Genomic DNA, 24,279 nt, shown 5'->3' with positions numbered 1-24,279 from the left:
CAGTGAGCATTGTAAAACATGAGCCGAGCTGGGTGCAGTAGCAGAGATAGAGTGTGTATGAAATGGTTGAGAAAAAATGTGGTACTTACCCTGGTGCTATGATGTGGAGGTGCCAATGTTGGAGTGGGGAGGGCAAAGTCAGAAGTCACACAACACCAGGTTATAGTCCAACAGGCTTGTTTGAAATCACAAGCTTTCGGAGCGAGTGCTGCTCCTTCGTCAGCTGACTTCAGGTTGACCAACCCTAATCTGGCCCAAACAGTACAATTGAAGATTAAAAAAAAAAGCTAGATGCTTACTTGTATTGAAATAATGTGATAGGAATGAGGAAAAAAAACAAGAAATTGGTAGTAGGTAATGATTTGAAGAGTTGGTGCACAAAGATGAGACAATGGGCTGAATGGTCTCCTTCTACACCCTAACATTTCTGTGATTCTGTGATTCAGTGCCAGTGATGTAGTCAGCCTAGTCAAATTCAGGCAGGTTTCAGATGTACATATCATTTCTAGACAAAAGTAAGGAGGAAAATCAGGTCCCTTACCTTCAAGAAGAGGAGGAAATTGCTAGGAGAACTCAGCAGGTCTGGCAGCATCTGTCGAGAGAAAGCACAGCAAATCTGCTTTCTTTTTATAGATGCTGCCAGACCTGCTGCCATTTTTCAGCAATTCCTGTGTTTCTGACATAATTCATCAGTCTACTGAGCTCATCTTTAACTTATGGTAAATACCGACCTCAATGTTCAGTTCACTGCAGCCTATTGCCAAAAGACCACTTTCCTCTGTGATGCGAGAAAGGACATCTTCCGAAGTACATCTGCGCAATGGCATCCATTTCACTCGCTGGAGGAGCTGGAGGCATTCCATCTCACTTACTGTCATGTCCACGTACTTGTAGAACACGGTTCTCCATTTTCTAGCCTCCACTTTCATCTCAATTACCTTGTGACCTTTGCCACCTTGAGTAAGGAAGGAATCAATCAGCTTTGAGCCCCTGCTGCTCAGCTTTGTCAAATAATACCGGATCTTGGGATTCCAGCGTGTGTTGTATCCAATGGCATAAAGACCAAACCCAGAGAGTTCATGGAACTGGTCTTTGGAATATAAGTTAAAAGGTAACCAAGTGGGGCATGCAGTTTCTAGCAGTCGAATGTAGGGACGAACTGTCAAGAACTTTCTCCTGCAAGAAAGATACCGTTATTAGTTAAGTGATTTACATCTCACCTCTGGTGCTATATGCCCTTCAAAAATCTCATCCAAACAGTGCACAGACACTACTACAAGGTAGCACGTCCTATTTTTCTCAAGAGGTTATGCTTCCTCCTTCCACCCAGCTTAAAATAATTATTAATAAAAGAAAATGAGTTTTATAAGACTTTTACAAATGATGACTCTTATTTTTGACACTCCTCAATATTAAGTTATTTTTTGAAAAAATAATGTTAATATCAAGATTTGACTTTACTGGTATTCATTTAAATAAATTATTTGTATTTATAATTGAACTTATGGCAGAATCATAAAAGCTATTCCAGTAAACTAAACTTTTCTATTTTGCTATAGTCTATTTTGCTGACAAGAGCAAGCCAGACTATAAGCGTGTCCAGGTATAATTTACTGTAACCTGTCCAAACAGGAGATCATAACATTTTGCTTATAACAATACTATATTCCAAAACTTAGAAAATGACTGCTTTACATATGGTCTACTTTTTCATCACACTCTCAATGCCCCCAACACACTATGCCTCCACCCTCCCCCCCACCATCCCAGGCTTGTCTTGTTGTGTCTTGCTTACTTTGCTCCTATTGGGAAGGATATTTTTCTCCCTCTTCCATATTTTATTTACAGCCACTTTACATCTCTTTCTCTCTTTCACTGCCATTGATCACCCTTTTGTCTTTTGTGCTTGGCCTCTATGCCATCTACTCCTTGCTCCTTCTGCAAACTCTGTTGTTTTCTAAACACTTCTCGGTTCTGAAGAAGAGTTATATCAGATTTGAAATGTTAACTCTGTTTCTCTATTCAGCACGCTGCCAGGCCTGCTGTGCTTCCCCAGCATTCTTTCTGTTTGTTTGGGGTTTTCAGTATTTTCCTTCTATTATGTATGCTTCTACAAACAGAAAGTGGGCATTGATTGTTCAGAGAAACGTTTTTGGACATAAAGGTAAAGTCATCAGAGACCCAAAGGAGCATTGGGTTGCTCTCTCATTGGAGAGAGAGAGATGATTAGTGGTGTTTGAACCAGAGAATCACCATATTTCAGGCAAGTAAGCATGTTGAAAAGGTAGGAGCATGTTGACTGTAGCCTGTACAGGAATTGAACCTACACTGATGGTGTCACTCGACATTGGAAACCAGCCATCAAGCCAATTGAACTAACACTACCCCACATAATTCATTGGCTGCTTGATGTAGTCGTATGACATCTGTTGTAATGCTTTCACCTTAATCTATAGCAGCCATTAAAGACACTACTTGAACAATATCCTATAGAAAGTTCTACTCAGATTTTTGGCAGCTGTCCTTTGACATAAGAACTTAAGTCTTCACTGACAAGCTGACCCGAACTAACAGATGTTGATATAAGATTTGACGTCCACTACCTACCTCTCCAGGCCTGGAATATCCCCACATATTGATCTCCGGTTAATAAATCCTGAGATTCAAAGAAAAGTAAATTATAATAAAGTTTTGCAAAATTTACAATTTATATCTTTGTTCCAAAATAATAATAATAATGATCATTGAAAACCAATCTGCTTTTGGAAGGCTTTGACTTCACAAATCTCTATGCACTAAATTCAGAATGCTTCATACTTGTTCTTGAATCGAAACCTCATGATTAAGAATGACAGAAAAAATAAGTAATGATACACTTCCATCTGTAAAATGAGGTTATGGTCAATGCACAATTGGCCATGCACCACTATGTTGAAAGGCATCAAAAGAGACTTGAAAACCATTGAACCATTGGCAAGCCTTATGAAAACAGTTGTCATGATGGCTTAGCACTTCTGCCTCACAATGCCAGGGACCTCGGGTTCAATTCCAGTCTTGGGTGATGGTCTGTGTGGAGTTTGCACATTCTCCCCATGAGTGTGTGGGCTTCCACCCGGTGGTCTGAGTTCCTCCCACAGATCAAAGATGCACAGCTAATGTGGACTGGCTATGCTGAAATTGTCTGTAGTATTCAGGGATGTGTAGTTTATGTGAAATATGGTGGGGGACTTGGTGGGATGCTCTTCAGAGAGTTACTGTGGACTTGATGGGTCAAGAAGCTTCCTTCTGCACTATAGAGATTCTATGATTATTAATCATTAGTCAGGTGCATATAACAGTTTACCAATGTTTTAATGACATGCTTAACTTAATCATTACAATGTGTTCTGTCAGGTAAGCACTGACATCAGATCAGTTTTTTTAATGATTTGTTTATGGGATGTGACCATTGCTAATAAGAGAAGATTTTTTTATTGCCTGACCCTAACTGCCCTGAGGAGGTGGTGGCTGTCTTCTTGAATCAGTGCAGTTCAGTTAGATTAGACATGCTCATAGATCTGAAGAAGGGGATATTTCAGGAATTAAAGTCAGTGACACTGAATGATTAATATTGTTACAAATCAGAATGTTGTGAGACTTGGAGGGTAAATGCAGTTGCTAGGTGGTAGAGATGGAGGATTCTGAGATGTTATTAAAGGAATCTTAGTAAGTCGCTGCAACGTCACAGAAAGAATGATCAATATAAGGAATGAACTTTTGGGCACTACACAGTGGAGATTAAAACCTGGAAACATTGGGAAATACAAGATGTTGTTACAAGAGGGGCTTCTTTTTTGGATTTGGGAGTAGATACAGGTCAAATGAATTCCTTCATCGTACGTATCTCATAACTTTACAATTTCAATTTAATTCTGAACTGGTTTAGTAGAAGGAAATTAATTACATCAAAATAAATAATGGTAACACTAGTTTCAACTTTTGATGTGGAATCTAATTAGACTGTCTCTGGGTTTCTTTGCAGAACATAATGGTAGAGATACAACAGAAATAAATAAATGTTGTAAATTCTGAATTAAATAATTTAAAGGTCTGAAAGAGTTAATGCTTAGGAGTGCATTAAGGACTATCCAGCATGACAATGTCACAAGGAATTGGGCAAGTGTGCAGCTTTAGACATTGAAGGAATAAGATCTGACATCTCCCTCTTAGTCTCAGTACATTTTACAACATTAAACAGGTCAACTCATTACTCAATAAAAGAAATTCTGAAGGTAAGAAATCAATATTTCTGATCAGCAATAGAACCATGAACTTTCACGACAGTCTGTTTCTCTTAAGATAAAATATCTACTAATTCATTTTTAATTCTCCATTCTACTGTGTTATCCACATTGGATATCAAATGATTAGATAATCCAAAATCTTTAACACACATAAGTGACACTGAATGGTTCGGAGTAGACTGTCAGATCTATTTAGCCTAGATTTTTCTAAATAGTCAGTGATGTTGTTACAAGCATTTAATGTAATATATCAGGTGATATACTGATTTGCTCTGAACACGTCTGGCTACTCTTCCTTCCAAAGCAACATCTCTGATCTTGCACCGAACATTTTCTCATAAAAATTACTAGTGTGTCATCCTTCTCTATATTGTAACCAATTTTACAATTATCATTCAAGGTAATTGTCTTTGCAAAACTCCAGTGAAATCTGCAAAGATTAGCTGATAGGTTAAATTAATTCTTACTTAATGAAAGTGCTACATAGAACCATTCTGGAAATCTCTCTCCTTACCAGCCATTATGTTGCATTCTGTGTTAAATTTAGAAAATCTTCCCACCGTGTTCCAATTTGAAGGAATTAGTGAACACTTCTTGAATGAGCAGCAGTCATGATCAAACTGATGGGTCCTTACAATAAGGCTGCTCTGCCTCTGTGTCCTGTTCCCGTTTTTAATCTCTATCTATAATTAACCCTTTGAATCATTCAAATGAAGCACGGGGCAAAAGTTACTTCCTGTAAATACATCTGGCATATTATGGAGAAGAAATAAGTCATAGTATGGGACATATCTTAATCTGGTGTTGGGAGTAAGCAGACAAATTCTTTACTTTGTAATTTTGATGCAAAAGCTATCAGGCAGTACTCAAACCTGTCAAAAAGGTCCCTTGGAAAATAAATTAATAAATTACATGGTTTTGATTGTGACTCAATGCAGCCTTGTTGGACTTCTTTTACGTTAAGACACAAGACATGCACAATAACTTCATTTAGAAGAGAATGAACTTGCTTGTTTTACACAGATGGTCTACTGTTTCAACGGGGCCTTTAACCCCAGAGCTGTCTGTGATGTTCATGAATTCTTAGAATAGACATGCCAATACAATTCAAATAGAGTTTCATAGTAAAAGATTATTTAAAATGGAATAGATTTTTTGAAGGCTGCTTTTAATTCATTGTGAACAGAATTTCCTTTTACATGATAACTAATTTTCTTTGCTAGTTTTTTAAAATATATTTCCCATTACTGGTCACACAGATATCAAAATTATGTTGATCATATTTATGAACAACTGCGTGCATTTTCACATGACGTCCTTCCTTTTGTTGCTTCATTGTAAGTAATAGTCACTTTATTTCAAATGTATTTCTGTCTCTGCTTGCGATTATAGCAATGTGATATGAGTAAGTGCAGTGTTTGTGTGAAGACTCAATGGTAATGCCCTTACTCTGAATCAAGCGGCTATGGGTTCAGCTAAAATGTCAGTGCAGCTGTGAGAGAATGCTGCATTGTTGGAGGTATATATTTTGGGGGCATAAAATGCTGAACCCCATCTCCATCTTGCTCTTCAGATCAATGAAAGCATCTTATCACATCCTCAAGAAAATCCACTGATGGATTTTGGTGTGTTCAATATTCTTCCTCCCTCAATCCTGAAAGCAAATTGCTTGTTAATTTAATTGTTATTTCAGAGGCTTTGCTGTGTACAGATTGACAGCAATGGCTAAAATCATTCATTAATTCATTCATCAAGTGCTCTGCAATGTCAAAAAGATGCAAAAAAGTACTCAGCTCAATATTCTAAGCTGCTTAATAAGTAGCACAGAAAATAACTTCCAGGCAAGGCTTTGTTTCTTTCACTGAATTCTATTGACATTATACATAAAATAAATTATATTTTAAGTTATGCAATATGATACATATTGGCATTTCTGAATACAGTATGGGCTATTGCAATGAAACTATTTAACCCATGCATACTAGAATGCCATCAGAACACACTTAAATGTACTGAGGCAAGATTAGTTTTCAAAGGTGTATCACATGCTTACAGGACCATGAGTGAAATATTTAAAGGAGTATTGTGTTAGGATCCATGACAATATAACCAAATTTATGCTATGAGAAAGTGAGGACTCAGATGCTGGAGATCAGAGTTGAGAGTGTGATGCTGGAAAAGCACAGCCGGTCAGGCAGCATCTGAGGAGCAGGAGAATCAACATTTCCAGGATAAGCCCTTCATTAGGAAAGGTTTTATGCTATGGTCTGGCTCACCAGTTCTAACTTTTGTTTTGTTTAATGTAGCAATTAGACTGAGTACAGACTATATATCAAGCCTGTAGTTAAAGTCAAATTCCTATCCAGCTTCTAAATCCCATTTGTTTCTTTCATAAATCAGCAGTGAATTCCTGAACGAAGCATGTCTCCCTAAGGACCATAATCCCACTACTGAGCATCAAGCCATTGTTTCCAATTATCATTGACTTCACCTCTCTGGAGATCTCCCCTCCATAGACTCTAACTTCATACCTTCCCAAACATGTCTCCTGCCTGGCTACAACCTTTCAAAGATCCAAAATCAATTACTTCCCTAGAAGAACCATCATTCTAGCTTGCTCCTGCTCCAGGATTTCTTCATACCTTGACTTTAACTTGTTATTATCCTTGTCCCTTCCTTTTGCCCTGAATTGGAAAGTTTCACCAACTGTATTCCTAATTTTGAGCTTTTCATCTAGTCACAGGCTCTGGAACTCAATGCCTGTATGGGTGGGAAAATCGACGTTTCAGGAAAAAGCCCTGAAGGGACTCTAATCTCCAGCATCTGTAGTTCTCACTTTTTCCTGTATGGGTGGGCAGAGGTAGAAACACTCATAACACATATGACTTGGCAACACAAGTGTACATCTGTGTCAGGATTTTCGCTAAGTGCTAGAAAATGGGATTAAAATACCTATGAGATTATTTTTGACTGACATAGACACAATAGGTCAAAGGGTCTTTTTCTATGCTGTCAATATCTATGGCTATGATTTTAATCTTTCGAAATTCGTGTACAAAGACTCCCAGATCTCTCTGTATCTCAAAGATCTCAATTTCTTGCCCTCTAGATAATATGCTTTGTTTATTCCTCTGTCAAAATGGACAATTACACATTTTCCCATATTTTACAATTTGCAAGAACTTTCCCATTCACTTAACTCCTTCTCATAATAATTCTATGCTGGAGGCTTGTTTCTCCATTACCGCTTCCTATTATTCAGTTCCCATATGTTGAACCCTTTGCATGACACTTCCCTGTGCAAGCAGAGGAGATGCAATACCTGCCAAATTACTTCATCCCTTCTCACCTTCCAATCTGTTTCCAAGTGAATCTGAGATGGACTTGTGATTTTTTTTTGAATTGGATAAATTATATTAGTTGCTCACCATGTGGTCTCCTCTACACTGGGGACACCAGGAACGGATTGTGCAACAACACGTATAGCCCTGAGATTTCTGTTACTTCTCATTTTATTCTCAAGCCCATTCATACTCCTTGTGGCAGTGGTGTGTTACAGTTAACTCAAGAAATCCAAGTTACTGCGATTACACAGATTTTTAAATGGGCATTGTGGCTTGGAGCTATGGATAGTTGTATTGAGTCTACAATCTCTCCTGCTTTTAGCACATATCACTGACTTACGTTGGAAGCAGTTGCAGGCTCATAGTCAACTTATTTGATTACTCTACGTATGCATCTTCTTGATCATCAAGTCTAATTGTGAGACTTGAAACAGTGCTTCTGACTAAGACTTCACCCACACCTACAATGTTCCAATAAATTTATGATGACTTGAGGAATAGCACTTTATAGTGATTGAAACCAAATGGATTTTATTGATTATTAGATCCTTAATTGACATTGCTAAGCTGGGCCATTCATGGAGTGCTGGCTGACAGATATAGACAGGGGACTCAGAGTCTCCTCGTGTCAGGGTCTGATTCAGAGCTGACTGACCACAGCCAGCTACTTTGTACTTGCAAATAAAGAGTGACTTAGTGATAGGATACCAGCCTCTGTGCAATTATTTCACACTTTATCTTTTGATTAGACATGTTACAGCATTCTAGATGCAACACCGAGGTTGAAAATTTCAGATGACGACCTCTGGTATAAGGTTACCTCCAGCAGTGTGATTTCCTCACTCATTCCAGCAATTCTTATATCTCCTGTAACATAAGAAAATGTGTGCAGATATTGTGGTGTTGAAGAATCCAAAAGAGGTTCATTACAGCTGACTGTTACAGACAAACATTTAATTTCTCAAGCTCATGTGTGTCTGGGCTAATATAGAGTGACTATGTTAAAACATGCTTCCAGTCAAGCTTCAAGTAATCCGGGATAAGATTGAAGATGAGAACTTTATACTTTCAAGTCAAATGTTATGTTGCTGTGATCATACCATGTCTCTTTAAGGTACACCAATATACTGGCCACAGACAGAACACAACATTTCTTTATATTCTGCATTCTCATTATTCTGTACAAATGAAAAGCTTCAACTTCATGCCTCACTTTTCACCAACATGTAAGTTATTGTCCTATGGTTTCTAACAATAGTCATTGCTGATAATTCTAGTGTTCCCATTTACACCACCTTTAAAATTATCTTTTATTTCTTTATCTCTCTCACCTATTTCTTCATTTCTCCTTCCTTTCAACCAGCCCATTTCCTGTTTCTGGATCGCCCCCCCCCCCCCCCCAACCTTTTCCTTGTTTAAAAATCATGGCAGCTCTGAAAAGTTTAATTTTGTTTCTCCCTCCATGGATGCTGTCAGACCTGCTGAATATTTTGAGTTTTTAACAAAATAGTAAGTTTGAATCTTAATGATCATATGTATTTAATCACCAAAATTTGGTACATCATTTTAATTATACTAATAGCAGAACATAAGTTTTAAGTTTGTTACCATTTTCATAAGACTCTTTAATTCCTTTCCTCACTTGAAGTTATTAGCTCTACATACTTTAGTTAGTTCCTCTCATTGAAACCAGCAGACTGTGCGTTGATGATCTTCACACAAAGGAAGGAAGCTAGGGACAAACAAATCTCTAACAATTAACTCATAGTCCCTTTCATTCCTGTAGCAATTTTCAAGCATCTGCCAGGAACCTACACAATGAAGTCTTCTGTTCTGCATGGATTGTGCCCATTCATTCCAGATTTAGAACAGAAGCTATAATCAGGCAAGTCTCTTCCAAAATCGTCTGGAAAATTCAATTACAAAGCAGAATGAGTAGTGGGATAAAAGGTACATATAACCTGGGAAGTTACATTTTTATGCCCATTATCAAAGAATCTATATAGCTCAATATTAAAATAAACAACTTGAAATTTTGTCCTCGAGTGAGGCTGGATCACCTTGTTTCATGGTACAGTCATTTTCTTATGGTATAGAATAATGTAGCTTCATAGCATATCACACTTGTCACACTTTAATAATTATACAGGGATCTCATCTAACAAAGATAGCAGCATAATGTAATCTGTCAAAAGACTTAATGACTGGCCTCACACTATTACAAACAGCCTAGAATATAGAACATAGAACTATACATTGCAGAACAGGCCCTTCGGCCCTCAATATTGCGCCGACCTGTGAACTATAAATATATTTCAGTTGTTTCCAGAAAAATTACACCATTTCAGAAAATCACACTAGCCTTATTATAAACCTAGAATACTGAAAGTCCACTCATTTATAGAACTGCCATTTCACCATTGGCATAAATGAAATGCAACAAAATTGCAAAGACTTCCTACTATTGTCTGCAAAGAAATTCTGGGCTTGTTTGAATATTTTTTGGCATTAATCCAATGGTCGAATTGTTCATAAGAATTTCACAATAATATAGAAGCACTTGCCCCCTCACCTCCCTGTTCCATCACCCCCAATATTTTATGATGCCAATCTTTCTCCTCCTCCTTGGAATTCCTTTTCCCACTCTGCCCTATACCTTCTTTCACCAACTGCCACTGTGGACTGAATTATGATGCCCGGGTGGAATAAAATACTTAAAACCCCAGGAATTGCAGCCTATAGCACTAAGCAGAGCTTGACCCTTGATGTGGCAACACAGACACAGAGTCAGGCTCTGACAAGAGGAGTCAAGCAAGACATGATATCGAGAGGAGGCTGTCCCTTTGAGTTATGACAAAGTAATAAAATGGTGGGGCACAGAGCATGTGACAAGACTCATGATCAGAAATATGCTATTTCATACAGGGAAGCAACAGTTCAGCTATTCAGGAGGAATAGTCTGGAACTCAAGGCACTATGCACCTTCGAGGGCTGCACAGACATGCTGCTTCACCTAATTCTATTTTCAATCATAATGGCACGTGTAATAAAATCTTAATGGCATAGACTGAATGAGCCAAAGGGCCTCTTCTGTACTGTATGATTCTATGGGTATACAAATAGGTATATGTCTTGTGTTCAAATATCCTGATTTTGCAATTCAAGAATAATATGTAGCGCATATTTTCAGGATCGGGTCTCTTGGAAGATTTAGCACAAGTCTCCAACCCTTACAATAGCTGGTGTTAAATTAAACTCAGAACTAAACAGAAATATGTAATGCATTCAAGTGTTTTCAATGCATTTCACCAGTTTTCATTCATATCCATGTAGTTACTAAAGTTAACAGTGAAGAAAATAAGGCTATTGTGGAGTCTAAAATGCATACTTGCTCAACATCCTGCTCTGCTCAAACAGAATAGAGTTACTTTCATATCTTCTTTATCCCTGCTGAAACAAATGAGCTAAAGGTTTTAGATACAAGCTGATGCCAGACTTGGTGATTAGTGAAAGCTCAGCTTTCAGTGTTCTACTAAACCTATCTGACCTGTACAACTGGAGTTAATTGAAGCTGGAGGCAGATAAAACGCTGCAGCCCTTCTCATTCCTTCCTTGAATTGGTGCAGAGATAAAGAGAACAGGGATTAGTTGTCGTTTGGAGATGTGGAGCAGTGGGGGTCGGGTGTCTAGTTTATTCATTAGGCAGAAACTGCCACAGAAAAGCACCATGTGTCTGGAAAAGCTCAGATCAGAGCTTTTAGATTATACATTAGTGAACCCATTCATTGACAATTATATTTATATGAAGGTTAAAAAACTTGAAATTCTTAATTGTTCTTTCACGGCTAAAAATTCTGTTCCAACACAAAGGTCAAAACAGATTCTATACATAAAATTCCTCATGTAAAAAGAAATTGCCTATCTCAGTGTAGGGAAAACTCAGGAGTTATTCTTCACGGGTGCAAAGTTTCCCTTGACCCAACAGGATGAAATTCATGGCTAAGTTCAGCACATTGTGGCTTACGATATGCTGAAAATTGTGACTGTACAGCAAGCAATATTAAGAACTCCCTCAACCTCTTCAACTCCGCATATGAAACAATTGGTCTCTCACTCAATATCAGCAAGAATAAACTGCTCCATTCAGTTCTCCCCAGACACGTAACTTCACTTCTAGCAGAAGACAAAATTCTGAAGAAATGTCGTTTCTCTATCTTCATAATTGCTGTCAGACCTGCTGAGTTTCACCAGGATTTTCTGTTTTTATTTTGGATTTCAAGCAATTGCAGTATTTTGCTTTTCTCCCTTCATCTCAAGCTATTGTTATGGATGGGGAGACTTCACAAGCTGTTGAACTTTTCCCATAACTCAGCAGCTACCTTTCTTAATAAGAATCAAAAATAGAAATTGCTAGAAAAGCTCTGAGGGTCTGGCAGCAACTGTAGAGAGAAATTGGAGTTAACTTTTCAGGGCGAGTTATGCTTCCACAGAAGGACTCTTTCAATTAGCTCCAATTGATTCTGATTTCTCTCCACAGATGCTGCCAGACCTACTGAGCTTTTCCAGCAACTTCTATTTTTGTCTCTGATTTACAGCATTCACCATTCTTTGGGTTTTTATTTATCTTCCTTAATAAGCTACCTTTTATTTTAAAATATACATTATTCATGAAAATTCTTCATATCTATAGTCACTAGAGCTGTTTGAATCTATACAGTCTTTACATATGGAGAATAAACAAACTCAAATCATTTCTTATTCATACAAGGCTATATTTAAATAAATATTTTAAAGTATTCTTTATTTATAAAAAAATCTCTGTCCATATACACATTGTCACAAATGCAGTTCAGTTCTGTACAGTACCATATCAAGTAAACAAACAAATATTTGTGTTTACTCTATCCCAACAAACCAAAGTCAACTTTTTCATTATCAAGACTATGTTTACATGCATTGAGGCACTAGGAGGGTCTGATATCTGAACACACACCCAATTAACTTCAGCAGGAAGATCTCAGACAATGGTCTTTTCCTACTGTGCTTTGGCATCGGGAGCCCCAAGCTTTAGTGCATCCCTCAGCACATAATCCTGAATCTTGGAATGCGCCAATCTGCAAAAATCAGTCGAGGTCAATTCTTAAATACATCTGAGACACAAAGAGAGATTCAGCATAGAATCAGCTGTCCCAAGAGGATAAAGGTTTTAGTCTGCAACACTATTGTTGTCACTGCCCATCTATGTGACAGTGAGAGTTGGGTCACAGGCCTTGGAGAACTTCCACCAGCAGTGACTTTGCAGGATATTCAGAGTAAAAGGGAAAGACAGAAGAATAAACTTCAATATCTTCACTAAAATTTAACCCATCTAACAATGCAAACATGATAACATAAATCAGCAACACTGATCTACCAATTAACCAAATGCTCAGTTCCAAAAACAGGTCCTCTTTTCACAGCTTAAGAATGACATGCCCTCTCAAGGAAGGGTGAGAAAATGCTTTCAGGGCTCTCTGAAAACTGAATTGAAAATTGATGTTCATGCATAAGAAGCACTTGTCACGATTCATGCCATGTTAGATACTCGAATGGATTCACATACGCACTGACACTTATCAAGGCATTAGATTTTCTTGCAACTTTTATAACCCTGTTCATAATGAAATATAAGGGATGAGTGCAGATAGTACTGTGCACCCAAGTTAACAGGAATTGCCACAGTACTGATAGAAAGCTGAAATCTGAACAGTTTGATTGTGGCATCCTCTAAACATTTTGAATTGGTTCATCACAATGGTGGTACAAGCAGATAGAAATATAGCAACATAGAAAATAGCTGCAGGAGCAGGTCATTCATCCTAACAAGCTCACTCCCCCATTCAATAGGATAATGGCTCATCATCCAACTCATTCCTAGGTTCCTGCGTTTTCCCCATACATTTTGATCCCTTTGGCCTTAGGAAATATATCTAAGTGCTTGAATATTTTGGTCTCAACCGCTTTCTGTGACAGTAAATTCTACAGGGTGAAGAATTATCTCCTCAGCTCAGTCACAAATGGTAAAAGCAAATATAAAATTTGGAAGGTAATGATACTGAGAAATGGAAGTTATATTAGATTATAGCTAGGAGAATGATAACTCTGACGCCTGGTTCTGGACTCTCCAGTCATCACAACATCTTTCCTGCATTCACCGGTCTAGTTTAGTTAAAATTTTATAGGTTTCTATTTGATCACCCCTCCTTCTTTTAATCTGCAGTGAACATCATCCTAACTGATCTAGTCTCCCTTCATAAGGAAGTCCTGCCATCCAAGATGCTGTATGTGGGATCTTCCTTATTACTGTCTATTCTTGCATAGGGAAAGACTCTATCTGTAAAACAAAATGCCTGTGTGACACTTATAAACCACTGACCTTTCCATTTTGTGTTCTTAAGTAGCTTCCAAGTATGCATTTTCTTGTCATCTGCCTTTCATTACTTACCCATAGGCTGCCTGATGGCACTTATTAAGTACTTGCAGTTCCCTGGTTTCATGTTGATGAGATTTGACACCCAGTATCATTATTGGATTTTCAATATAAATTTAAACCGACAATGTTCAATGATGTTTCTCAGCCTCAGAGAGAATCTGGGTCAATGATAAGCCAAAGAATACAACGTTGCTCAAGTATAGGCCATCCAGAGGGATGAAGGTGAAATTTCTTTTGCTCTGGGGTCATAGTAAGTTGCTTGTACTCTTTAAAAAGGTCAATCTTGATAAAGAGGGGAAAGTGGTTTACATCATCCATACAATCCCCAAAGTCAGAATTAGATTAGAAGCTGTCCTTTTCATTCCATTTGACCCATTTGGCTTCGGGATCAGTGCAATTGGGAAACTCCAGTTGCTCTGGCTAGGCGCAATGATCTGGTTGCCCAACATGGGTTGCGTTTCTTGCCTGACATATGCCAGCCTTTTGGGGTTGAGCTGGTAGTAATTTGATAAAGGGGTGGGGCTTCTCCCACATCCATGGCATGTACTGCCAATGGGGTATATTGGTCGAATCCCTGTAGATTTCTTTAAAATGTTCAAGTTTCATTCTACTGCTCTTTGGTCAGAGTGTTCACTGGATGCGTAAGTTCAAGTTGCAATGTCTGCCAGCCTCCCAGCTATGATATGTCTGGGAGTATGACCCTTTGGCAGACACCTTCTTGTTACAGTTAGAAGAATATTGGCTCTCCAATTAACTTGGCTATATGTTTTACCTTAGCCTCCCTTGTGGTAGTAATAAGTGCTATGGAACCTTAGGAGTTTTAACTTTCCCAGTTCTGTTACTTTGGGGAAGAATTAGTCTCCAACCTTTCTATAAGCTTTAAGACTCTACCATCCCTGATGGCTCTCCAGACATTACTGTATGCCCTGTAGCTCTTCAACTAGATGTGGCATCTCCCTCACCCTCTGCATGTTAAATACTGAACATCCCTGGTTTCTCTCTCTAAATACAGAAATTGGTATTGACCATCCTGATCTCGTGTTCATCCAACAGGGTTGCAGAATTCTTTCAGATTAGATTAGATTACATTACAGTGTGGAAACAGGCCCTTCGGCCCAACAAGTCCACACCGACCCGCCGAAGCGCTACCCATCCATACCCCTACATTTACCCCTTACCTAACACTACGGGCAATTTAGCATGGCCAATTTACCTGACCTGCACATCTTTGGACTGTGGGAGGAAACCGGAGCACCCGGAGGAAACCCACGCAGACACGGGGAGAATGTGCAAACTCCACACAGTCAGTCGCCTGAGGCGGGAATTGAACCCGGGTCTCTGGTGCTGTGAGGCAGCAGTGCTAACCACTGTACCACCGTGCCGCCCACGCCCATGCCATTTTAGATTTTCCTGCATAGTTGGAGGACCTTGCAAAACTCCTTTCTATCCCCCATCTTCAGGGGGACTGTTGCTTTTTTTAAAATTCATTCACAGTATGAGGGCATCACTGACTAAGCAGCATTTATTACCCATCACTAATTGCCCAGAGAGCAGTTAAGAATCAACCGCACTGCTGTGGGTCTGAAGTCACATGTAGGTCAGACTAAGTAAGGAAGGCAGTTTCCATCCCAAAAGGACATTAGTTGGACTAGCTGCTCTGCCACATGGTTATGACAGCTTCCTCATCACTGGGGAACTATTCAGAAACCTCTCGGTCTCTCTTAAATTCAAAGAAACAACTGTTGCTTAACCAGCAGGGTTGAGGGCTCATTTTCTTTAAAACTGGGTGAGAGAGCTCCCTCACTAACTGTATATTTGTTTGAAAACAATGTTGCTCTCCCTCTAAGCAGAGCAAAGATGTCAGATAGCCAGACTGCCTGCTGATCCAGCAGAAGGAGAAAGTGAGGACTGCAGATGCTGGAGATCAGAGCTGAAAATGTGTTGCTGGAAAAGCGCAGCAGGTGAGGCAGCATCCAAGGAGCAGGAGAATCGACGTTTCGGGCATGAGCCCTTATTCATGAATTCCTGAAGAAGGGCTCATGCTCGAAACGTCGATTCTCCTGCTCCTTGGATGCTGCCTGACCTGCTGCGCTTTTCCAGCAATACATTTTCAGATCCAGCAGGAGGGACAGGAACTCATGTGACTCAGCCAAAGTTGTCTATCCCATACGCTACAGGCAAGGATACCCCAAGGCATGGTATACTGACAAGACCAAGCAGACGCCATGACAACGCATGAATAGACACCGAGCAACAATCACCAGACAGGGATGGTCCCTCCCAATCGAGGAACATTTCAGCATTCAGGGACATTTGACTTCGGATCTTTGGGTGACCATCCTCCAAGGCAGACATCAGGATATGTAACAACGCAGAGTCACCAAGCAGAGACTGATAGCCAAGTTCAGTACCCATGAGGATGGCCTCAACTGAGACCCTGGGTTCATGTCACACTACAGGTAACCCCACTGCACTATACACTTTCACACCTATGCACAGATACACATACATACACGCAGACTCTTGCACGTGATCACACTCACACTGACGGTCTCTCATACACATGCTCACTCTCAAATACACACACACACGTATATACTCTGTCACACTTACGCATACACTCTACCAAGCACGCACAAAAACACTTGCTCTCTCTCTCTCGCACACACACACTCGTTCATATAAGCCCATGAGGTGAATTTGCATTTTCAGATTTGTATTTGCAGATACATTTCATTTTGTTCAAAAAAATACACGTTCTGTAAGCAGTCAGTCCATCTGACATTTTATAAATTCCTACTTTGGAAATACAATCAGTCTGAATCTAGATTGTAGATTCTAACCTCACACCTTCAATGCATTGTCTAAGCTGTGATGTAACCTTTTTTTTAATAAAACCTTAAGTTATCTTAGGTCTGTGACTTGAAAGAATTTCTAGGATTTGCATAGTAATCACTCGAAATCTGCATTTTCATTCTCTATGATTAAAGACTTAATAGCAATCTAGGTTTGTTCACTCCTTCACCGTCAGTTGTATGACACTTTGATCTTTTACTACAAATTTTATGTCCTATGATCCTGTCCCACTTGCTACCTGACAGAGGAGCAGCACTCTGAAAGTTTGTACTTCCAACTAAACCTATTGGACTATAACCTGCTGTTGTGTGATTTTTAACTCCTCCATCCCAATCCAACACTGGCACCTCCACATCATTCTTTAAAATGAGCCACAACAGTTTCTTCAGCTGCAGGGGGGTTCTGTTTGCAAACTTTTCCCACTAAACACAAAAAGGCTTCATTGAGTGGGATGCAAGCCCCTTTCCTTTTCAATCAGAGTAAGGAAGCTTTCATTTAACTAGACCTATTGCTCATCCATTGGGGTATGAGCCATCTTCCTGTTAACCCATATTTGAGCAGTAAAGTAAAGCCAAAGTTAATCTCAACTCACTAGAGCTCGAATGTGCCTAGCTATAACTCCAATTCACTGTATGTATTTTTCCTTAAAACTGCATCACAGTGTTGGCCTCTTAATGATGTGTCAACTTCAGGACTTCATTATAACAAATCACAAAATTCACAAGTTATCAGAATGATAGATACAAAGATTTTTCAGCTCTAAGTTTATGCACAGGATAATCTGATAACTTTTTCTTATTGATTGCACAAGTATGTCAAAGAGGTAAAATCTAACTTGCTGTGAAAAAAAAATGATTGAGCTGACTTGCTACCAAGGCTTCAGAGATGGTCAATAAATGGAAGGATTTCTGATCCAAAGCCAAAGTTATAATCAAAAATTGCATGGGTGATAAAATTGTTATACTTTTACAGTAAACTTGCAAAGTCTTAAATTTGAACCAAAGAACAATTGACAGTGCTTTAATTTTACAAGACCCTCTTGTGCTGAATAATAATATGGGCAGCATGGTGGCTCAGTGATTAGCACTGGTGTCTTACAGCTCCAGCAACCTAGTTCATTTCCAGCCCCGAGTGATTGTCTGTGTGGAGTTTGCAAGTTCTCCCCAAGTCTGAGTGGGTTTCTGCCAGGTGCTCTGTTTCCTCCCACAGTTCAAAGATATGCAGGTTAGGTGGATTGGTCATGCTCATCTGCTCATAGTGTCCAGGGGTGGATTAGTCGTGGTAAATGTGGGATTATGGGGATTGGAGCTGGGTGGGATGCTCTTAGGAGGGTCAGTGTGGACTTGAGGCATCAAATGGCCTCTTCCACATTGTAGGGCTTCTGTGAACAATGCATTACATTGTCCTGTTAAAGCACATGCAATAGCACTTTATGAACTGTGGAGGCCACTAGGCTACTGCTGATACTGTATGAGTGAGAGCATACTGAACTAAAGAGTAAAATCTGTCTGGTTTTAATGGCTGTGGAAATGCTGTGTTCTCAGTAAAATGAGAACCTGTTGGGTGGCTGCTTCTTATTAATAATTAGAGATCAGCAGTGCAAAGCACATCCGTTCTCCTCCAGTTGTGTTCACTCTCTGACAATTTGAATTACTTTAGACAGTAATTTTATCAATACTAAGACTTTTATGTTCTGCCTCTACATTTTATGAAATCAGGTAACTCCATAATGTTGAAAGCAGGGAGGCAATAGCCTAGTGGTATTACCATTCGACTATTAGTCCAGAGACCCAGGTAATGTTTTTGGGAATATCATGCCAGATGGTAAAATTTGAATTCAATAAAAATTTGGAATTAAGAGTCTAGTGATGACCATGAAACCATTACCAATTGTTGGAAAAACCCACTTGGGATTTTGTCTGTGGGGTAAAATTCCACAGATATGACCATGTAAGGTTCTTACTTGACTAGTCTATGAAAAGAGTGTACAGGGCTGAGTTTGCCTCTCAATTGTGGCTCGTGAGGCTATTCACCAAGGAAGTTCAGAGTAAACCGCATTGCTGTTGACCCAGGGTCACATGTAGTCCAGACCCAGTAAAGACAAAAGGTTTCTTTCTCTAAAGGACATAATTGAGCCAGATGGGCTTTTGTGACAATGATGGCCATCTTCTTCCATCATCATTATGGTAATCGGCCAGGGTGATATTGAAAACACAGGTCATAGATCTCTGGATTAATCTCTAGATGACTAGTTCAGTGACAATACCACTATGTTGCTGCTGGTATTATGTTTTCTCCTCCTCCGTCAGAGAGCATATGATTGGATAAACAGCACAGGATGGGTAGCTAAAGCAATCAGTTTTCAAAGTCTAGAATGGAGCCAAGACAGGCCCGTTTGACAGGACAGAGAGAGAGCTGTACGTGAGGGAAGAAACATGGATCATCGGTGAAAAGAAGATTGTCACCCTACTGCATAAGCCTGAGCTCCTAAAACTATTTGTATGCTGTGTGCATGTGTGTGTATAAGAGCAACCTGTTTCTGAACCAGATTTTCATATGAAATCCATCGAACTTGACACAGAGTACTCACCAATGGTGAACCAAGACCAATCTTAGTTAAACACAACTCCTTAACTTGGAGAAAATTAGGACTGCAGATGCTGGGGATCAGAGCTTAAAAATGTGTTGCTGGAAAAGCGCAGCAGGTCAGGCAGCGTCACAGGAACAGGAGAATCGACGTTTCGGGCATAAGCCCTTCTTCGGGAATGAGGAGAGTGTGCCAAGCAGGCTAAGATAAAAGGTAGGGAGGAGGGACTTGGGGGAGGAGCGTTGGAAGTACGATAGGTGGAAGGAGGTTAAGGTGAGGGTGATAGGCCGGTGGGGGGGTGGGGGCGGAGAGGTCGGGAAGATGATTGCAGGTCAAGAAGGCGGTGCTGAGTCTGAGGGTTGGGACTGAGAAAAGGTGGGGGGAGGGGAAATGAGAAAGCTGGAAAGTTGTCCACCTCCAAACAGACGCCACCACCAAGGATATATTTCCCTCCCCACCCCTATCAGCGTTGAGGAAAGACCACTCCCTCCGCGACTCCCTCGTCAGATCCACACCCCCCACCAACCCAACCTCCACTCCCGGCACCTTCCCCTGCAACCGCAAGAAATGCAAAACTTGCGCCCACACCTCCCCCCTCACTTCCCTCCAAGGCCCCAAGGGATCCTTCCATATCCATCAGAAATTCACCTGCACCTCCACACACATCATTTACTGCATCCACTGCACCCGATGTGGCCTCCTATACATTGGGGAGACAGGCTGTCTACTTGCGGAATGTTTCAGAGAACACCTCTGGGACACCCGGACCAACCAACCCAACCGCCCTGTGCCTGAACACTTTAACTCCCCCTCCCACTCCGCCAAGGACATGCAGGTCCTTGGCCTTCTCCATCACCAGACCATGGCAACACGACGCCTGGAGGAAGAGCACCTCATCTTCCGCCTAGGAACCCTCCAATCACAAGGGATGAATGCAGATTTCTCCAACTTTCTCATTTCCCCTCCCCCCACCTTTTCTCAGTCCCAGCCCTCAGACTCAGCACTGCCTTCTTGACCTGCAATCTTCTTCCCGACCTCTCCGCCCCCCACCCCCACCGGCCTATCACCCTCACCTTAACCTCCTTCCACCTATCATATTCTCAGCGCCCCTCCCCCAAGTCCCTCCTCCCTAACTTTTATCTTAGCTTGGCACACCCTCCTCATTCCTGAAGAAGGGCTTATGCCCGAAACGTCGATTCTCCTGTTCCTTTGATGCTGCCTGAACTCCTTAACTTGGCCTCAGTCCCATCCATTTCCCTAAATTTGGGGCCTCGTCTATCTGCCTCTCACTTTTCTTCACAACTGAAAAAGCAAAAAAAGCTTTATTGTTTAACTCTGGTGCTTGACATGCTTTAACAGTCATTTTGTTCATTATTCATTCATTTAAAGTATCAATTTACTGTTATGGAATTGTATTTTTGTTCCCTGAAATTCATGTACTGTTGGGCAAACCATTATGTTAATTTTTCCATCATTCCCTGAGTAGGACAAAAATTGAACTATGACCTCCCATGTGAAAAAAAAACTAGACAATTTTGTTCTACCATTAAGAAAGACAGGCAGCAGTGTAAATGAACAATGTAATGAAATCATGAGGGGCATGGATATGGTAAGTAGATAATATCTTTTCCCTGGGGTGGGAAGTCCAGAACTGGAGTGAATTGGTTTGGGGTGAGAGGAGAAAGATTTAAAAGGGACATAAGTGACAATTTCTTCATGCAAAAGGTGTGCATGGAATAAACTGCTAGAGGAAATGGTGGAGGTTGGTATAATTACAACATTTAAAAGGCATCAGGACGGGTATATGAATAAGAAGGATTTAGAGAGATATGGACCAAATGCTGGCAAATGTGACTAGATTAATTTAGGATATGTGGTTGGCATGCATGAGTTGGACTGAAGGGTCTGTTTCCATGCTGTACACCTCTAAAACTTTATGGGTTCATGACTCTATGACTGCAAATTTCTCACCACATCAAAGACCATCCTGAATTAGAAATATTTTGCCCTTCCCTCAATATCACTAAGTTAAAATCCCAGAATTCCCTTCCTTAAGCACTGGTGTACATACACCAGATAGACTGCAAAGATTTATGAAGGTAGCTTACTCAAGTGCAATTAAGGATTGGTAGTAAATGCACAAAACACCCTCAGTCTGTGAATGAATTAAAAATCAAGCCAGAGAATGTAACAGTATTTTTTTCTGGTGTATTGATCAATTCTCACCTTGAATACTTCATCCATTTTATTCATTGTGGATTAAGAGACATCTTCAGGCACTGACTACAGTGATAAATCTTCTGGATACCATTAAATACAGTTGTCAGGAACCTAATATTTGAAGAGAGACTAGGAAATCTTAAGAAACAAAAATAGAAATTGCTGGAAAAGCTCAGCAGGTCTAGCAGCATCTGTGGAGAGAAATCAGAGTGAACATTTAGGTCCAGTGACCCTTCCTCAGAATCAGAAGTGTCATTGAACCCGAAACATTAACTCTGATTTCTCTTCACAGATGCTACCAGACCTGCTGAGCGTTTGTAGCAAATTCTGTTTTTGTTCCTGATTTCTGGCATCTGCAGTTCTTTCAGTTTTGATTCAGGAAAATGTAAGCTTTTTGGTGTTGGATGTAGATGTGTAACAGCAGATCTTGAGGACTGCAGATGCTGGAGATCAGAGCTTAAAAATGTATTGCTGGAAAAGCGCAGCAGGTCAGGCAGCATCAAAGGAGAATCGACGTTTCGGGCATAAGCCCTTCTTCAGGACAATTTGTTCTATGGGTATTACAAGGGGGCATAGCTTTAAATTAAGGGGGGGGTAGATATAGGACTGAAGTTAGGGGTAGGTTCTTCACTCAGCGAGTCGTAAGTTCATGGAATGCCCTGCCAGTAGCAGTGGTGGACTCTCCCTCTTTATGGGCATTTAAGCGGGCATTGGATAGGTATATGGAGGATAGTATAGGTTAGGTGGGCTTGGATCGGCGCAACATCGAGGGCCAAAGGGCCTGTACTGCGCTGTATTCTTCTATGTTCTATGTTCTAGACCTCCCTCTGGGTCCTCCGCTCCATGTGCCGCTACCTACATTCCCTACGGTCAGCCCTACCCCAGCTCAGGACAACAGTCTCACAGACTTGCAAAGGTCCTTTACTCTTCTTCATCCACAGAAGAATCCATACACTAAACAAACAGTTCTTTCTAGGCATATCGGAAATTAAAGACAATATGTACCAAAAACTTTCATGTACTTACCCCCACACTCCGGATTCCTCAACCGTTCCAGAATCTTCCATCGGCCTCCAGAAGCGCTCGGGCGAATTCCTGAAAAAGGGCTTATGCCCGAAACATCGATTCTCCTTCTCCTTTGATGCTGCCTGACCTGCTGCGCTTTTCCAGCAACACATTTTTAAGCTCTAACAGCAGATCTTGTGGACAGGACTAATGACAGAGTAATAGTTAACATATGATCATATGAATTAGACAACTTGACTCCTCAAACCTCTCTACTATAGGGTCATGACTGATCTGATTGCTCTAGTTATCCCTGATAGGTTTTTGATAAACAAGGGATTGAAAAACAATCCACCTCTGCTTTAAAATATCTGTGATATGGAGGTGCTAGTGTTGGACTGCAGTGGGCAAAGTTAAAAATCAACCTAAACACTTTGCTTCCACTGCCTTTTCAGGAAGAGAGTTTGAAAGATTTCACAAGAGAACATTCCCCTACTGTTTGCTTAAATGGGCAATTTCTTACTTTTAAACAGTGACTCTTAGTTCTAGATTAACTCACAAAAGTAAACATCATTACCGTATGACCTTTCAAAATACTACATGTCTCAATCTGACTGCCACCAACGCTTCAAGTCTCCTATGGGTAAAAGCCCAGCATGTTCAAATATTCTTCAGATGACAACCAGTCCATTCCTGCTCCTTTTCTGAACTCCCTTCCAACATTTTTACATCCTTTCTTATTTAAGAAGACCAACACAATACATATTATTTCAGATGTAGTTTAAACGTTGCAATGTATAACTGAAACATAACCTCCTAACATTTGTATTCATTTCTCCTTATTCTTACTCTCCTTTCATGCCCTGATAATTATCTCTATTTTAATTGAGAATACTAGCCTTAGAACCATTCCCCTCCCCTCAGACTTGTGTAAAATTGATTCATTATGAATATGGACATTAATTCAAATTCAATTATAAGAGTGGAATAATGGTTTTAAGTTCATAAATGGTGAATTTAGGACTGGTATCAAGAAATCTAACTTTGAACTTGTGGTATTGTCACAAAACCATGAATCCTGAAACTCAGCTAATGCTCTAGGGGCCGGGTTTGAATCCCACCACAGCAGATGATGGAATTTGAATTGAATTTTTAAAAAATCTGGAATTAAGAACTGACTGATAACCATTGCCGATTGTTGGAAAAACCCATCTGGCTCACTAATGTCCTCCAGGAAAGGAAATCTGCCATTCTCAACTGGGCTAGTCTGCATGTGACCTCAGACTCATCAAAATGTAGTTGACTCTCAACTGCACATTGAAATGGCTGAGCAAACCATTCAGTTGTACCAAATCGCTAAAACATCTCAAAGAAATTAAATCAGACCACCCAGCATCGACCTAGGCACTGGAAAAGTCAATGACAGAAACAGCCTTTTCGAGCCTGCAAATATCTCCTTCTCATCTGGGGCTAGTGCCAGAGTTGGGAGAGCCGTCTCTCATAGGCTAGTCA

At 40.2% G+C, this 24,279-nt stretch overlaps 1 protein-coding gene across 2 annotated transcripts in view; it reads right to left on the bottom strand.

Moving 5' to 3' along the window:
• The window catches only part of LOC122540552 (myb/SANT-like DNA-binding domain-containing protein 2), a 36,410-nt gene that overhangs the window by 3,497 nt on the left and 8,634 nt on the right, over positions 1–24,279 (bottom strand). Inside the window, exons 1-3 of one of the 2 annotated variants that reach the window (XM_087976608.1) lie at positions 4,798–4,891; positions 2,608–2,656; positions 732–1,176 (exon numbers count right to left, since the gene is read on the bottom strand). In XM_087976608.1, coding sequence (XP_087832734.1) covers positions 732–1,176; positions 2,608–2,656; positions 4,798–4,804 — 501 coding nt within the window. In that variant the 5' untranslated portion in view covers positions 4,805–4,891. Of the gene's footprint in view, positions 1–731; positions 1,177–2,607; positions 2,657–4,797; positions 4,892–24,279 lie in introns of those variants that run through there. The other variant, XM_087976609.1, reaches the window with a different exon arrangement.

This window comes from Chiloscyllium plagiosum, unplaced genomic scaffold (assembly GCF_037043375.1).
Source record: "Chiloscyllium plagiosum isolate Xiang-an unplaced genomic scaffold, Cpla_swu_hap1 HiC_scaffold_29, whole genome shotgun sequence".
NCBI lineage: Eukaryota > Metazoa > Chordata > Chondrichthyes > Orectolobiformes > Hemiscylliidae > Chiloscyllium > Chiloscyllium plagiosum.
This window is presented reverse-complemented; position numbering and strand designations above follow the sequence as displayed.